At 45.9% G+C, this 18,037-nt stretch overlaps 1 protein-coding gene across 1 annotated transcript in view; it reads right to left on the bottom strand.

Moving 5' to 3' along the window:
- The window catches only part of CAPZA2 (capping actin protein of muscle Z-line subunit alpha 2), a 46,752-nt gene extending 28,935 nt beyond the window's left edge, over positions 1 to 17,817 (bottom strand). Inside the window, exon 1 of the mRNA XM_037888912.2 lies at positions 16,599 to 17,817. Within this exon, the coding sequence (XP_037744840.1) occupies positions 16,599 to 16,637 (39 nt within the window). The 5' untranslated portion in view covers positions 16,638 to 17,817. The remainder of the gene's footprint in view (positions 1 to 16,598) is intronic.
- Between the last annotated feature and the right edge of the window lie 220 nt (positions 17,818 to 18,037).

Raw genomic sequence — 18,037 nt, 5'->3', positions numbered from 1 at the left:
CCACGATATGCTATGCATCCGATGAAGTGAGCTGTAGCTCACGAAAGCTCATGCTCAAATAAACTGGTTAGTCTCTAAGGTGCCACAAGTACTCCTTTTCTTTTTACGAATACAGACTAACACGGCTGTTACTCTGAAAGGTAATAATGGGATTTTATTTTCCAATAAGAACTAGAGCAGAAGAGTTTGGTTCATAAAGAACATGTCTTTTGCTAAACTGTACATGCTACTTATTGGTAATCCTTCCTCACACAAACCAGAAATCATAGAATCACAGAATATCAGGGATGGAAGGGACCTCAGGAGCTCATCTAGTCCAACCCCTTGCTCAAAGCAGGACCAATCCCTAACTAAATCATCCCAGAGATGTTTGGTGGAGAATCATACCTGCAATGAAGGCTTCATGTAGAGTTCATATTCAGCCACAGGAGAGAAGCATCTAGAGCAAGCCAGCACTCGTAAAGTATTTGGCAAGAACAGAACCACATTTAGCATTTTTGCCTCCTTAAGCTTAAACAAGCTATTCAAAGACTCATGTACAAGACTGTCATGTACAATACAGCCACTGTCAAGTATCCATCCATTCACATAAATAGTGAAGAGGCATGCACTGGTAGGTTTATCTTTAATAAAGTTCACAACTGTTACAGCCTCATCAAGTCCCATTGTTATCCTCTTTGCCACCAACGCTTCCCAGTAAACTGAACAGTGTGTCCAAATGGCTTAGCTGCAGACTAAGTTCTAGTCACAGGCTACTGTGTTTTCTTGTCAGAGCTTGCCATTTGTTAATGCAAATGATCAACACAGCTAAACTAATCCAAACCAAACATTCCCCCCTCATAGCATGCCCCGTTAGTGGGCCCAAAACTCAGGAAGTCATGCATGGATCTTACCCACTCATACCAGAGTAATGCTGTGCAGAAGACATCTGTAGTTTCATCCGGTGTATGAAGAAGAGCACTGGTTCACCTGAACTCTTCTTGAAAGCTGTTCAGAATTAGCTGGCCAGTTTTCGATGGAGAAGCGGATTGTTTTGACTTGACTGGCAGCAGCAGATCCCAATTTAACACTGACATTTGGGGAAAATGCTGATTGCAACCTATTAGGCTGACAGCTTTTGTTATTTGCAGTGATGCACGGAGAGCTTTCGTGTTTAAACTACATACAAATAATAAGAGTCTTGATTTTGCAAACTCAAGCTTTTGCTTGAATAATTCAATGGGCTTCATTTGTAAGCCCATTGAATTATCATCATTAGTAGCTCTGCTTCTTCACTTTAACAGATATAGGCACATGCCAGAATCCTTCACCAACTGCTGCAACAAATCCTTTAAGAGACAGTAACTAAGAAGCACAGTGATGTATGTTTTGGGCCAAGCTCGCCAGAGAGGCTACAAGCAATAACTCCACAGAAGGAAGAAAGGCTAAGCAACAGAGTGGTCATGACTGCTATGCTCCCTGGCTCAATGGAACACAGCAGGAGGCATGTACTGTAAGGAAGAAAACTGGAGAGATCCCAATAGGGTAAAGAGACAAAAACAGCAAAATGCAAATCCTTGGGGGGTGGGGGAGACACCCCCCCTCCACACTGAATTCTGTGGCATACTGGAAAAACTGCCAGATTTTATGGCCAGAGAATAACTGCTCACAAGGCCTCACCTGAGATGAATGGAGCAAATCTCACTTATTGTTTTATGCTGTCTTCACACATAAAGTATGTCTACACTGGCAGAGTTACCACACCGGCTGTTACAGCACCGCTCAGAGTGCGCTGAAAGGAAACCACTGTTGTGTGTTCATTCACGCTATCAGCTGCCTGAGCAACAGTGTGTTCACACTTGCGGCACTTGCAGTGGTATTCGGAGAGGTTCACTCTGAGCAGCTACCCCAGAGAGCATCTCTTCCTCTTCTGCCGCTAAGAGTTATGGGAAGGCAGAGGGGTTTGCAGGGCATCCTGAAACCTGTCCCAATGCCCCATGATGTATTGCTTCGCATCCCAGCAATCCCTGTGCTTCTGTCCGCATTTGGCGCCATCTTTCAACGGTTTGTGTACTGCGCGATCTGCCTCTTCGGTCTGCAGGAATGGATCCTGCACCATTGACCAATATGCTGCTCGCTCTCACTAAGACATTACGAGTGGCAGTGGAGTTATTCCTTAAACTACAAAGGCAAGAGGAGTTCGACACTGATCTCACCACTTGTAGTAGCTACAACACGAGATTGCTTGGGTCATTCACAGAGGCGCTGACCACAGTGGAACACTGCTTTTGGGATTGGGAAACAAGCACTGAGTGGTGGGATCACATTATCATGCATGTCTGGGATGATGAGCAGTGGCTGCAGAACTTTCGGATGAGGAAAGCCACATTCATGAGACTGTCATGAGCTTCCCCCAGCTCAGCAGCGCAAAGGCACAAGAATGACAGCTGCCCTACCGTTGGAGAAGAGAGTGGCAATTGCACTGTGGAAGCTGGCTACTCCAGATTGCTACCGATCGGTCGCTAACCAGTTCGGAGTGGGAAAGTCGACCATTCGACTCGTGTCGATGGAAGTGTGCTAGGCCATTAATCGCATCCTGCTCCGAAAGACCGAGACTGGGCAACATGCATGATACTGTAGATGGCTTTGCACAAATGGGCTTCCCTAACTGCGGCAGGGCGATAGATGGCATGCATATTCCAATTCTGGCACCAGACCACCTAGCCACTGAGTGCATTCATTGGAAGGGGTATTTCTCAATGGTTCTCCAGGCGCTTGTGGATCACCGTGGTCGTTTCATGGACATTAACCGGTCTGGAAAGGTGCATGACGCACGCAGCTGTCTGGTTCAGGAAGCTGCAAGCAGGGACTTTCTTCCTGGACCAGAAGATCACCGTAAGGGAAGTTGAAATGCCCACTGTGGTCCTGAAAGACCCTGCCTACACCTTAATGCCATGGCTTATGAAGCCGTACACAGGGCATCTTGACAGCAGCAAGGAATGGATCCACAACAGGCTGAGCAAGTGCAGAATGACTGCTGAGTGTGCTTTTGGCTGTTTAAAGGCCCGCTGGCGCTGCCTATATAGGAGGCTGGACCTGGCCGATGACAATATTCCTAGGCTTATAGCCACTTGTACATTCTATAATATTTGTGAAGAGAAGAGTGAAAGCATCACTCAGGGCTGGACCGCTGAGGCTCAGTGTCTGGATGCTGAATTTGAACAGCCAGAGACCAGGGCTATTAGAGGGGCGCAGCACTGGGACATAAGGATCAGGGACGCCTTGAGGCAGCAATTTGAAGCTGAAAGTCACTAATATTTGTTGCTATACTTGGGAGTGCAGTACTTGTAATGCTAGGAGGTGATTGTCATTGGTGTAGACGATGCACTATGAAGGTTTAAGAAAATTGCCTGCTGCTTTGCAGGGTTCTGTTTGCTTTCAATTAATGGAATAAAGATTGCTTTCAAACCAAAACAATTCTTTTATTAAAAAAAACAAACTAACAACCGGAGGGAAGGACAAACAAAAAACACATCAGCACTGAGGGGAATGGGGGAAGAGAGGGTTACGGGAAGAGGTGGGGTCCCGGGACGGTTAAAGATTTGTGTATGTCCAGGTATCATATCCAACCTTCTCTTTTGGAGTACAGTGTAGTGGGTACTGTACTTCAGCAGGGCTAAACTGCAGAGGGATGGGTGTTGAGTGCAGAGGGTACTGGGAGTCTGAAGGGCTTGACTGATGGGGGAGAAGTAGAATGCAGCGGGTACAGACTGGAGCCAGGAGGTTGATAAGAGTGTGTTGGCAGTGTTGCGGGAGGGATGGGAAAGAGTTTTGCGACTGCGGTTTCAGGGGAGGGCGGGCCTGGAGCCGCTTAGTTTGCAGTGCTAGTAGTACCTGCAGCGTGTCCACTTGGCGCGCCATAACTTTTAAGAGCCGCTCCATGGCTTCATTCTGGCACATCATCTTCGCCTTTCAGTCCCTCTTCTCGCTGTCCTCCCACTCCTTCAATTCTTGTGTTTCGGCCACTGAGTGCATCATGACATCATGCAGAAAATCTGCTTTAGTTGTTCGTGGCCGCTTTCTAATTCTGTGCGGCCATTCAGCTGGTGATAACGAAGAGGGAGGCTGGGCTCCCAAGGTCACATATGTGAAGCCAAAATGCAATGTTTTACAGAAGCAGTATTGTTTGCAACACACAGACCACTGAATCAGTGATTTAAAACACAGCCACTATTCACATACATATCACTGACTGGCTGACCCCAGGCAAGCACACGAGCCACAAACCCCCAAAATGGTGAGTAACCGCAGGGGCAGGGGAAATCAGCGTTCCAGGACTGTACTGTACACTGGGCAAGTGGCTCTTGGAGAAAGCCAGCACTGTAGGGGGGCGCTTATAATCATTACTGTCCCCACATTTTCCACAGGCTGTTCATTATGGAAGATGCCTCACTGCTGAGGGTGAGCAGGGAATCAAGGGGGCGGGGGGGGGGTGTCTTCTCCAAGACTGTGACTTCTGCCCTAGCCCCTATGGAACTCACCTCTGTGCAGCAATGGTCACCCCCCATCCTCCCCATGACAGCAGAGTGGCACGGGAAAGTTACCCTTAATGGGGCAAGAAACAAAACAGCTCTGCCAAAGAACCTGTGGCAGTGGATTGCCCAGTACCTCCATGACAGCTTCCTGGAGATCTCTAAGGCAGATTCCTGTGAAGTGAGGGAGTCAATCAACACCCTGTTCCGCCGCTCAGACTAGGCACGTGGTGGTAAGCGCATCATACAGACAGAAGCCTACTTTCTGCAACCCTCCTGCCCCCAACAACTCACTTCAGTGATTCCCAAAATCGAAGCCACTTACCAGGGGCCTCCTCTCCTCTTTGCACTTCGCCAAGCTCTGACAGCTGTGACTGGCTAGCCTCCTCCGGGGTATAGAAGAGCTCCTAGCTGCCTGCATCTCTGACCTTCAGGTTGTCCTCTGCCTCTGTGTCCCCCTCCCCCTTCTCATCCAACATTTCCTCCTCCTGGCTCGGTCCACTCTCGACTGGCACACAAGCCACTGAAGTATCCACAGTGGCCTTCGCAGTGGAGGTGGGGTCGCCGCCAAGTAACACGTCCAGCTCTTTGTAGAACCGGCAGCTCATAGGTGCAGCATCGGAGCAGCAGCTAGCCTCCCACGGTTTGTGGTAGGCATTCCTCAGCTCCTTCACTTTAACCCTGCACTGCAGTGTGTCCCAATCATGGCCCCTTTCTGTCATGCATCATGAAATCTGTCCGTAGGTACCATAATTCCTACAGCTGGAGTGCAGCTGGGACTGGACAGCCTCCTCTCCCCAAATGCTGATGAGGTCTAGCAGCTCAACATTGCTCCAAGCAGGGAATCACCTGGGGCAGGCATGGTCACCTGGAAAGATGCTCTGAGACCACTGCACACGTCACCGAGCAAACAGAAAGGGAACTTTAAAAATTCCCAAGGAATTTAAGTGATGGAGCTCACAGTTGGTCACCTCAGGGCAGGGCAGTAGAGTTCAAACTGATGACCAGAGAGGCAAGAACAGGCACGGAGCTGTAATCGACCAGGGTATCTACACTGGCAACGCAGTGCTGTAGCCCTGCTGCAGAAAGCTGTACGCCTCTCGTCGGGGAGGTTTTTTTTGTTTTTTGTTTTGTTTTTTGTTTTGTTTTTTTTAACAGTGTTACAACTGCGCAGTTTCTGCACACTAAGTAACTTGGCAGTGTGTACACCTCGGGAGTTACAACGCAGAAAGCTGCTTTACTGCACAGAAACTTGCCAGTGTAGACAAGGCCTTAGACATTATGCAACTGTTAACCTTAATGGTATAAATAAAAGTATAATCTCTGCAACCTGAAGAGCTAGGAAAAAAAAAAATCCTTGAAAGAAAGTGTAAGAATTGAAGGAAGAAAAGGTTGTGAAACCTACAGGGTTGAGAACCACTGCTTTAGGTGCTCTGAGCCTTTCCAGACTGCGGTACCCCTTTCAGGAGTCTGATTTGTCTCGCATATCCCCAAGTTACACCTCACTTAAAAACTACTTGCTTACAAAAATCAGACAAAAATTCAAGTGTCACAGCACACTGTTACTGAAAAATTGCTTTCTTTCTCATATTTACCATATAATTATAAAATAAATCTATTGGAATATAAATATTGTACTTACATTTCAGTGTGTACTATCTAGAGCAGTATAAACAAGTAATTGTCCGCATGAAATGTTAGTCTGTAGTGACTTTGTTAGTGCTTTTAATGCAGCCTGTTTTAAAACTAGGCAAATATCTAGATGAGTTGATGTACCATCTAGAAAACCTCTGCGTACCCCTTGTTGAGAACCACAGCTATAAAAGGATAGTCATCTATTCACCCACCAACGAAATACAGCTCTCAATGAACGATAGTAAAGGTTTAACAGAACATAATAGTACTAGTACTTAACAGGTTTGGACAAAAAGCAAATATAGTATCCAACCAGGAATTTCAGGAGAAATTTAGATAAAAAATGCAATCACCAAAGTCATACTGAAGTAACATCTTCTTATGAAAATAACCATAAGCTCTTTCAAGACCACAACTGGTCAAAACCTTAATTTTAAAACTGAAGACTTCAACAGAAGCATCTAGATAGTATAGCAATGAACACTTTAGCAAAAGCCTATTGAGCTGTTGGTTTAATAATGTCACACTACTTTACATGGAAGAATGCAACCTTAGAATGCTTCCTGAAGCAAAAGGATGGGAGCACTCTAGAGGCAGTATTTTTTAAAACGGACTAAACACAGAGCTTATGGAGAAGCAGTGCGGGACATGTCCCTGCACCCACAAAATTCCATACCAGTAAATTTAGATGCAAGATAAGAAATGCCATTTGAGGCTCCATCTAGCCCAATATCCTGTATCTGACAGTGGCCAGTGCCAGATGCTTCCAGCATTTGGAGGTTTAGGGTCACCCAGAGCAGGGTGTTGCATATCCCTGATTATCTTGGCTACTGATGTGCACTTGAGCTACTGAGGGACTCATGATCAGCTAATAATTTTTTCCTGTAATGCATCCATAATCAGCCCAATGGTAATGAGAAGTAAGGGAAAGAAAGAGGGTTAGATCAGAGACAGATGGCAAGAAGAAAGATATAATAGGCAAGGAAAAAGAGTAGGATGACAAAGGTGTCTCACACCAGTGATGGACCATGTAACTAACTAGACCATGTTAAAAAAAAACCTGTAGCAAGACAAAATTTATCTTGGTTATTTTGCATAATATTCTGCTACCCCCTAATTGTTTTAGCTATTTAAATTTTAACTTCTTCAGGATATGCATCTGTCTAATTCTATGCCCATCAATAAAAAGCTATGAAATTAGAACTTTCCTGCCATTATGACCTAGAAAGCAGAATGTGCTGTAACTATAGTGGTTCAGGAATACTAATCAGAAAAATTGCCAGTAACTAGCTTGAAAGCGACCTGAAAGCCAAGAAAATAGTACGCGTACAAAATGCAATCACAGAACTATTTATTTCCAGTATTTGCCCATTCATTTATTTTAAGATCCTTGGTCCATTGTGCCCTACATAACTCAAATTTGAAACAATCAAAACATTTTTCTTGCATCTGATTTTCCTTTAAAAAGGTTCACTATGAGATCTTCTCTCTCAACACTATACAAAACATCTCAAACTAAGTAACTGGTAAATGCCACCTTTGTTAAAAAGCTTTAATATATTATGAACACCTTTGCTCTCAAATAGGTTACTTAACCCATACATGACTAAACAGTACTAAAGGGTAGTACTGACAGGGGATCACACACAGTTAGGGTGATCTGGCATTCCCCCAGGTACCCTACTCGTAACAGTATAATAGCTTGACGCTCCCTCGTAACACTAGCGCTACCGAAGACACTTCCACGAAGTTAAGATGACTGCAATGGACCACTTGGTTGACACGTGGAAGATTTTCTTCACAACCATGAGGGCTAGAATTTTTAAATGAAAGCTTACACTGTGCAGAAGTTGATTGCATGCAACTACGTTTCAAGCCCTGACAGTAAGCATGCATCCAGGAGTGGGAGAAATCACAGCTTGTATCTATGAAGAACATTTTCTTTTTTTATTACAGAGTGCAGCTGCAGCATGATTAGTGCAACTCAGAGTGCCATCTTAATCATAAGAACTTTTTTCCCCCCACATGGCTTATAAACTCTTTCCCAACCGTGTCAAATTACAAACGGAACATTTTCAAAATACCCCATTTTCAAGAGTTAAAAACAAAAATTGTTTCAGCATCTAAGTTCACTCCCATACTTATGTTTTTAAAAAGTTTACAATTATTTATGCTTGTATAACCTTGATTCTACATGTTAAGTTAAAATTTGGCACTATACATAGCTCATGGAAAAATGCAAACTTTGCTAAGTTTTGCTGTCTAACTTGACTTCCTCTCCTACTCAGTGTTTATTTGCTAATATTAAAACAACCCAAGATGGTATTTCAAAGTAGATTTATATTCTTTGATGAATTTCAGTTAAAATATGCAGAGTGACTTAGTGAACAGGGCACTGATGTAGAACCAAGGTCTCCTGGCTCTCATTCTGCCTCTGACCTCCTCTATTTCCCCTCCCACCTTCTAGGTTTCTTGTCTATTTAAATTATAAGATCTTGGGGGGGGGGCGGGGTGGATTGTGTAGGTCTTTAAAAGCACAGAAACAAATGGACCCCCTGAGGCTTTTTATACTGTAATAAACATACTAATCTGTATAAGTTATTAGTCACAAATCAACTTCGAATCACTTGAAAGAATATTAACTGCATGGAAGCTGCAAACTGATTTTTTTTTTAAAAAATCATTCATTGTCTTCTTTCAAGTATGGATGCCACAGTAAGTTTTTGATCTTCAAGCTTTAGAATTTAAACAACAGTTTCTTGAACTGGTCAGAATTCAGACAATTATACCTCTCATAAATAATCAATTGGAAAATATTTTTTTTCCAGTTAATCAGATGATACTGGAGCGGTCAGCAACTTTTCAGCCAACCTGTGCAATGTTGATACTTCTTTCTGCCATTCCCTAATATATGGATGGCAAAAGATCTCTCTTCATCAAGCCTTCAGACATCTTTTCTATAAAGATCTGTAGACTGAACAATCCTTAGGAGTCAAATTTCAACATGCTAAGGTTTTATGCAGCCATAGTGTATAATCTCAGTTCTGAAAGTTATGCAATGCTGTCTTCCTGAGTCTGCATACTGCCTGAAATAACTGCTCAGAACTGCCCCATCCATATTAAGGGGTTAACTGAAATCTGAACAACAGTGTTTAAACCAAGTCAATATGTTTATCCCATATTTCTGAACAACCTTCCACACCTTTTCAGGCATCAAAAACAAAATGTCCCATATTCCCTGCCAAAACATCCTGCTTCCACTATCTCCTCCCCCAAATTCTGACACAGTTAGGCATTGCCAATACAAATATCTGTGGCTCAGTGAAAATATGCAAATGAGCAACAAACTGAACAAAAAGACAGACTAGATTTAATTTTACATCTAATTTATTGGAAACGTCAATTTTTGCTTTATCTGACACTGCCACAAGATTTCCAGAATTTCCACAAAATTCAAGGGTTATGCAGCAGGATTTAGGTCCATCTTGCTTTATAACAAGATATTTAGTCAACTGTATTAGTTAGTTAACTATAAAATTGACAGTGTTACAGCTACCTATAACTATGAACATACAAAATCTGTTTTAATCCTTTAAACTGCAGGTGACACAGCAGCAAAAGGGTTTCATTCTGACTAATATGTTTTTAAAATCCTGTTTAACAACTCCAGTTCACTCCATTCCTACTTATCTGCTGTCTCCATGTCTCATCCCAAATGACCTGTGCAGAGCATATAAACTTGATAGACTAAGTTTGGAAGACAAGCTGGATAGACCAGATTCAGAGGACACATCTTTCATTAAAGTAGCAAAAATTAAAACTGTCCCCCACTGTAACTGCAGTAGGATGCCTATGACTCAGAAACCATTCAGGGGAAAAAAATAGGATTAGGGAAATACCTGAATTTCCCTGTCAGTGCCAGGAGTAAATTTAGTACTTAAAACAGATCCTAACTGCTTGTGCCAAGAGTTATAATCACAACAGGTTATGAAAGTACCCTATATTCCAAGAGATACTTTTAGTCAATGCTAATGTCCTAATTGTGTGTGTCTTATGATCATATACATTTTAAAAGGGATTTTTCTTTCACAAAAATTATGCATTTCTTATAAGAACAGAAATTCTAATTACTCACGTTAAATGAACGCTTACCTACCGATAACTTCTGCCTGAAGCCAGTATTCCCTCATCAGCAAGTGCAGCCTCTAAGATGTGGCTCTTTCATAAAATGTAGAGTTATTTTCTGAATGTTGTTTTACCACTCCCATATAAGTGTTAAACAGATCAAAAGTATGTGGATTACCTTTCTGAGGGCTGACTTGCAACAGATGCTATCCTTTCCTAATAGGCCTCAGTTAATTTATTTAGAAGCGTGTTCCCCAAATAGACACAGTTAGGAAAAGGTCAAGGTGGGTCATGCATGTCCCAGAGGCAGGTCCCCCCTGGCATGCTTTCACTTTCCCTAGGTAGCAGGCAGAAGTGTACAGAGAAGGATTTGGGCATCAGTTACAGGGCAGAGGAAGCGCCTCCAGGACATGGGCAGGGCAGGGATAGGCTGCTGACTGTCCCCTCACTGGCTCTGGCTGCTTCCATTGCCCTATCCTGCTCTCACTTCCCCTGGGCAGCAGGCAATGGCATGAGGAGCAGGATCTGTGCGGCAGTGGTGCAGAGGAAACCAAAAGTCCTACCTGTCTGCCACCTTCTAGTCCTACACATTGTGCCAACCACCTAAGGTCTCAATCTGAATTGTTTCAGAGCTTACTGATACTACCTTTTTAGTCATCTTGAAGTGACTATTGGAGAGCAACAAGAGGCATACCCTTTCCTCATGACCTCAGTGTTGCCTTGGCAGCACTTCCAGCCACTACTAGTACATATAACAAGAAATCAAGCATGAATCTTTCTGAATGGGTACTGTCACTAGACCATCCATAAAATCCAGTATAGAGCCTGGTATTACTCCCTTACTTCTCTGCATGTCTGCCCTCTTTTCCAGGATTATGCCTATACTTCTGCAAACAGCACCTGTCCCACTAGTCCCCCTCTATCAAGAGGATCACCAGCAGCATGACTATTACAAGATCCTAGTCAGTTTCACTCTATTGCATCATAAGGAAAGCAAAACAGAGAAGCTGCACAAGTGTGATTTACTGCTGGGGCAGGGCAAGATTAACATGTTTCTCCTCCCCCTCTCCAGAAGCACTCCTATACTCTAGGAGTAACATTGCAGCCCTATCTTGACAAGAAAAGGGTGTGTATTTTCATGTGTGTTAACTCAAATGATTTATCTTATACTATAGAAAGAATCCCTCAAGATGCAGGCTAACAAGTCTGAAGCTGGTTAGCTGGCCACATTTTAGCCTAGAAAAAGAAAACTTGTTCTGACATCCATAGTAAGCGCCAATGAGAGGCGAATTTGACTAAACGTGTCCACATCCATTTAGAAAACTTACTCCCAAGTCTTGTCTAGGGATCACAAGTAGTAAAAATTCTACTTGAGTAAATTGCTGGCTTAAAACGTGCTCTTTGTTTAATCAGGAAAAAAACATCTGGTATACTTTTGCTGTAAAATATGAATATTTGTCTTCCGCTCAATCTACTCAAAGCATAAAATCATTCAGCAGTCATTTAAATTTAATAATGTAAGAATAATTAGCTTCATGAGGGGCACACACCTTACTGTAAAGGACAGCACAACTCAAATACTTCCACAGAGATTTAATGTAAAGTCATCCAGAATATGTTGGGGACGAGTCAACATAGGAAATCATTTTTTACCAACCTATTAAAATTCTTTGAGGGAGTCAACAAACATGTGGACAAAGGTGATCCAATGGATATAATGTACTTAGATTTTCAGAAAGCCTTTGACAAGGTCCCTCACCAAAGGCTCTTAAGCAAAGTAAGCAGTCATAGGATAAGATGGAAGGTCCTCTCATGGATCAGCATCTGGTTAAAAGATAGGAATCAAAGGGTAGGAATAAACGGTCAGTTTTCATGATGGAGAGAGGTTAATAGCGGTGTCCCCCACAGGTCTGTACTTTGACCAGTACTGTTCAACATATTCATAAATGATCTGGAAAAGGGGTAAACAGTGAGGTGGCAAAATCTGCAGATGATACAAAATTATTTAAGATAGTTAAACCCAAAGCAGACTGCGAAGAGTTACAAAGGGATCTCACAAAATTGGGTGACTGGGCAACAAAATGGCAGATGAAATCAATGTGGATAAATGCAAAGTAATGCACACCGGAAAAGAATCTCATGAATACATACAAAATGATGGGGTCTAAATGAGTTGTTACCACTCAAGAAAGAGATCTTGGAATCATTATGGATAGTTCTCTGAAAACATCCACTCAACATGCAGCAGTCAAAAAAAGCTAATACAATGTTAGGAACCATTAGGAAAGAGATAGCTAACAGGACAGAAAGTATCATAATACCTCTATATAAATCCATGGTATGCCCACATCTTGAATACTGCGTGTAGATCTGGTCACCCCATCTCAAAAAAGATATACTGGAATTGGAAAAGGTACAGAAAAGGGCAACAAAAATGATTAGGGGTATGGAACAGCTTCCGTATGAGGAGAGATTAAAAAGACTGGGACCTTTCAGTTTGGAAGAGAGAAAACTAAGAGGTCTATAAAACCGTAAATAGCGTGAAGTGAATAAGGAATGTATTTAATCCTTCTCATAACACAAGAACTAGGGGTCACCCAACAAAATTAATAGGCAACAGGTTTAAAACAAACAAAATGGAAGTACTCCTTCATACAACACAGACAACCTGCGGAATTCTTTGCCAGGGGAGTTGTGAAGACCAAAACTATAACAGGGTTCAAAAAAGAACTAGATAAGTTCATAGAGGATAAAGCCATCAATGGCTATTAGCCAGGATGGGCAGGGATGCAACACCATGCTCTAAGCATCCCTAGCCAGTTTGCCAGAAGCTGGGATGAGACAGAAGGGGATGGATCACTTGATGACTGCCTCTTCTGTTCATGTCCTCTGAAGCACCTGGCATTGGCCACTGTCAGAATACAGGATACTGGGCTAGATGGACCCACTATGGCCATTTTTACATTCTTAATAAGGTGTGTAAATAAGTGATACAGTAATAGATGCTCAATAAGTAAAAAAAAAAAAAATAGTGTCATCTGGGAAGTCTAATCTTTCAAAAGAATACTCATGGAAGCTATATGGGTTATAGCGTGTACTAGACACCGCTGCTTTGGAAAGGACAAATGCAGGTCAGATAGGATACCTGATTATACCCAAGGAACCTTATCAAACAGTTTGATTTGCCCTAACTGGTGAATGTGCCTCCTTTACACAAACTGAAAACTTTCAAGCATCTCAGCACTTTGTACTCACACCAGCCTACTTTTGTAAACTTGCAATATTACCCTTTTTTTGTATTGTCCAACCAGACAAACTCCAGGGCATGGAAAACACACACTCACCGAGGACAATCAGAATTTTGCACAGATGACAGGGTTGAGTTGGGTACCAGGAAGTCACTGCCTCTATCTTCGCAAGAAAAAAAAAAGCCACTCATATGTCACTCTTTTAACAAGAGAGGAGAGACATACAGGAAACAGAGAGCCTCTAAGCTGCCAGTACGTTTCAGGAGGGCACGGAAAGCACTGAAGGTGCACCACTTCTCTTTAAAGACCGGGGCAAAGCGACTTGAGCCAAGGCTAGGACAAGGAAAAGGGTTAACCCACCTGAAGAAGAGTTAGTGGGAGGCACAGGGCTTCCTCAAGCGTTGAAGCTCTGTCGTCCCAGATGGGCCCTACACCGAGACCCAGTACTACCTTATAGCTAAGGCTACGATTTAGTCATGGAAGTCGTTGAAAGTCACGAAATCCGTGACTTCCAGTGACCTCAGAGACTTCAGCCTGCAGCAGCTGGGAGCCACAGGGACAGGGGTTGCCGCCATGGGGAGTGGGGCCCCCCCGAACCACAGGGGAACCCAGTAGCTTCCAGCCACCATCAGGGGTGGGGGGTTGCCATGGCGGGGGCACTGCGGAGCTCCCAGTGCACTCCAGAGCTCCCAGCCGCCACAGGACCCCTGGAACTGCAGGCGGCAGTAATATCCCAGAGCCCCCAGCTGCTGCAGGCAGCAGGGGCTGCGCAGCTCCCAGCCACTGCACAGTCCCGCTGTAGGGACCCACTGATCCCCATTTTGTTACAGATATTTTTAGTAAAAGTGATGTACAGGTCACGGCTTCTGTGAATTTTTTTTTTTTAATTGCTCATGACCTGTCTGACTGTTACTTAAAATATCCGTGACAAAATCTGAGCCTTACTTGTAGCAGTGGAGTGCACATGTCATTTATTTCATGAGCCTATAATTTATTACTGAGAAGGAAATAGAGAGTCCAGAATTCATTTGTATACTTTTTGAGGAAAGGGAGAGAAATCAGAATTGCAGGAAGAGACCTCAGAACTTCATTAGATTAGTGGTAGGAGGGAAAAGAGCCTAGACTCCATTAGCTAGAGTGAGAGTCAATTGAGGGACAGAATTTATTACTGTAACAGAGCAAAGTTATGGCAATGTAGCGACAAGTACTTCTCAGCCAGATAAGTAGATGTTGTTTCCAAGTTTATCCCTAGGTATGCTATGTCAATATAGGGTTGCCAACCCTATAGGAATGCCCTGGAGTCTCCATGAATTACAGATTAATCTTTAATTAGAGATTATGTCATGTGATGAAACCTCCAAGAATACCTCCAACCAAAATTGGCAACCCTTCTACCCAGAGGACTCCAAAGTGTCTTTGTTTAATGTTATTTTTATTTCCCTATGTTTTTTTAAGCAACTTTTCCAGACAAGGTTTGGACCAGAATATCCAACTACAAATGTTTATCTTTTAGCTGCTTTTGACATCACAAACAGGAACAGTACTCAATGAATTAAAAGAATAAACTGCAGCCTTAAAGTCCCCATCCTGAGAAACTATGACCCACCCTATGTTCTGGTGCTAAACTACTATACTTCTCACAACTCATAGTGACTTTTCATTTAGCCACTTGCTTCTGCAATTCAGCCCTAGTAGGCCTCAGATATGAAGGAAGACTCCCACATTACAATTAACATTAAGGCATTTTAAAAGTCTTCCTTTTAATTTCAAGGGAACGTATGACCTCTCTCAATTGCTTAAAATCTCCCACACTTGAGTTGCCTCCACAGCTTCAGCAGCTCTGAAAACTTACATATATTAGAGATGAGTGACAGTTACATAAAGACATGAGAGCTGTACATCACCATCCTCTTGACATCTCCACACCCTGCCTCCAAAGCCTCCTTTTCACAGGCAACTGTAATGAGCCTCCCTCCAACAGAGGAAGGACAGACGAAAGGAAGAAGAGCAGCTTTAACACTTGGGTTTTACAAGCTGCCCCTTCCCTGAAGCACCATTTTAGGAAGGTTTCAGAGTAACAGCCGTGTTAGTCTGTATTCGCAAAAAGAAAAGGAGTACTTGTGGCACCTTAGAGACTAACCAATTTATTTGAGCATAAGCTTTCATGAGCTGCTGAGCTGTAGCTCACGAAAGCTTATGCTCAAATAAATTGGTTAGTCTCTAAGGTGCCACAAGTACTCCTTTTCATTTTAGGAAGCTATTTTCAAGCCACAGAGACCAACTAAGCAAAGAAGAAAATCAAATAGCCAGGGAAAGATTATAAACAGCTCACTGAGCCACAACCCTGTCTCCTGGGAGGGTATTTAAGCTCTGTCCTTATAATTCATCCTTAAGGGTGGGATCTGAATTCCCTACCCACTCTCCCCCAGCAACGGGGATAGGCGATACATCCCACCCCCAAAACTCTGCTCCAACCTGCCAGAAGTCTCCCTTTATTTGACCCCCGGAAGTGAAGGGAGCCACTAGACACCGCCCAGAAACCAGCCCCATTAGTCTCCCTCCCTACAACGCGGAGGGGGGGGGACGGGACACGGAACTCAGCTCTTACACCCCAGCCTACGAGGAGCTCTGGAGAGAGGGAGCTCCCAGGCAGGCCGCCGGAGTGGGGCGAGGGGAAGGGCCCCTCTCCGAGACCCCGCCACCAGGCTCGCTCTCCCCACGCCCCTGATCAATAGGAAGCCACCGCCCCAGGGCGAGGATCGGGCGAGCCCCGGAAAGCGAAGGGGGGGGAGGGGGGAGGAAACTGGCAGCGCCTGAGGCCGAGCTCTCTGGGCCGGGCAGGCGGCCTCATCCATCGGACACCGGATCCTGCCCCCCAGCCCGGCGCCTGGGGCCTATTTTCAGCCCTCGGACCGTACAAGGCGCGGCGGGAGAGGCCCTTGGCCGGCCCCGGCGCCCTCTGACTGACAGCGCCGGGAAGGGAGGAAGCTAAAAATACAAACGCCACCACCTGAGGCCGCGAGAGCCCAGCCCGGTCCCGAGCCCCGCCGGGGGCTACCCTGGCCCTGGCCCGCGTTACCTTCTCCTCATCCGAGAGCTGCTCCTCCAGGTTCGCCATCTTCCCGTCTGACCACGAACAGCTCCCTCCGGCAGGAAAGGCGGGGCCCCTCTCGTGTGTGTCCCCGGCGCCCTCCGCGCGCGGCCCCGAGGGGGCGGGGCCACGGCCTGCGGCCAACGGCCGAGGCGCCTGCGCGCATGCGCGGGCAGCAGAGGGCGTCCCGGCGGTGGGAGCCGGAGAAGCCGGGGTGCATGTCCCCGCCCCGTGTCAGCGCAGCTGCGGCTCTGGCGGGCTGAGTTCTCCCCTCTGGCGATAGCTGCGCGTAATGGTTGTGCGTCTCGTGCGGGGGCCTTACAGAGCGGTATGGCCTGTCAGTACATAGGGGGGGCGGGCCCTTCCGCACGAGCCCTCTGGGGTAGGTTTCTGCCTCCAGGAAACATCGGTGGGCAGGCGGGACCGCTGCGCTCCCCCCTCGGCTCCCTGGTCTGTGAGCGGGGTCAGGGTGATCACTGCGTCCGGCTTCAGGCACAGAGCACCCTGCGCCCGCACCCTGACCACCATACATAAGCATGGCCACACTGGGTCCGACCTACGGTCCGTCTAGCGCAGGGGTGGCCAACCTAAGCCTGAGAAGGAGCAAGAATTTACCAATGTACGTTGCCAAAGAGCCAGGGGTGAGCTGGAGCCGGTTCGCTAGAACCGGCTGTTAAATTTAGAAGACCTTTTAGAAGCGGTTGTTTCGCGAGGGACAACTGGTTATAACAGGGCTTCTAAATTTAACCGGCCAAAAGTGGCGCCTTAGGCGCCGACTCCATGGGTGCTCCAGCCCTAGAGCACCCAAGGGGAAAATTTGGTGGGTGCAGAGCACTCACCGGTAGCTCCCCACCCCACCCCTGGCCCCAGCTCACTTCCACTCCGCCTCTTCCCCTGAACGCGCTGCCCCGCTCTGCTTCTCCGCCCCCCCCCCCGGCTTTGCGCGAATCAGCTGTTCGGTGTGGGAAGCTGGGGCAGGCTGAGAAGCAAGCCGCGGCTTCCCGCTCAGGCCCAGGGAGAGGGAGGTGAGCTCGGGCAGGGGCAGGGGTGTGAGGAGGGCCGCCCGCGCTGCAGCAGGTAACGGGGGGGGGGGCATGCAGGGGAACCGCTCCCCGCCCTAGCTCACCTCCACCACCCTCCCTCGGCCTGAGCAGGAAGCCACCACCTGCTTCTCAGCCCTCCCAGGCTTCCTGCCAAAGACCTGATTCACAGGAAGCCGGGGGAGGGGGCGGAGAAGCAGAGCAGGGCGGTGCGTTCAGGGGAGGAGGCGGAGGTGAGGTGAGCTGGGGCTGGGAGCTGCTGGTGGGGGTTCTGCACCCACCAAATTTTCCCCATGCGTGCTCCAGCCCCAGACCACCCAGGGCGTCGGCGCCTAAGGCGCCACATTTGATGTGATCAGTGGGGGAGCAGCCGCTCCCCCGCAGCTA

This window comes from Chelonia mydas, chromosome 1, assembly GCF_015237465.2.
Source record: "Chelonia mydas isolate rCheMyd1 chromosome 1, rCheMyd1.pri.v2, whole genome shotgun sequence".
Lineage (NCBI taxonomy): Eukaryota > Metazoa > Chordata > Testudines > Cheloniidae > Chelonia > Chelonia mydas.
The sequence above is the reverse complement of the archived record's forward strand: the minus strand, read 5'-3'. Positions and strand labels throughout refer to the sequence as shown.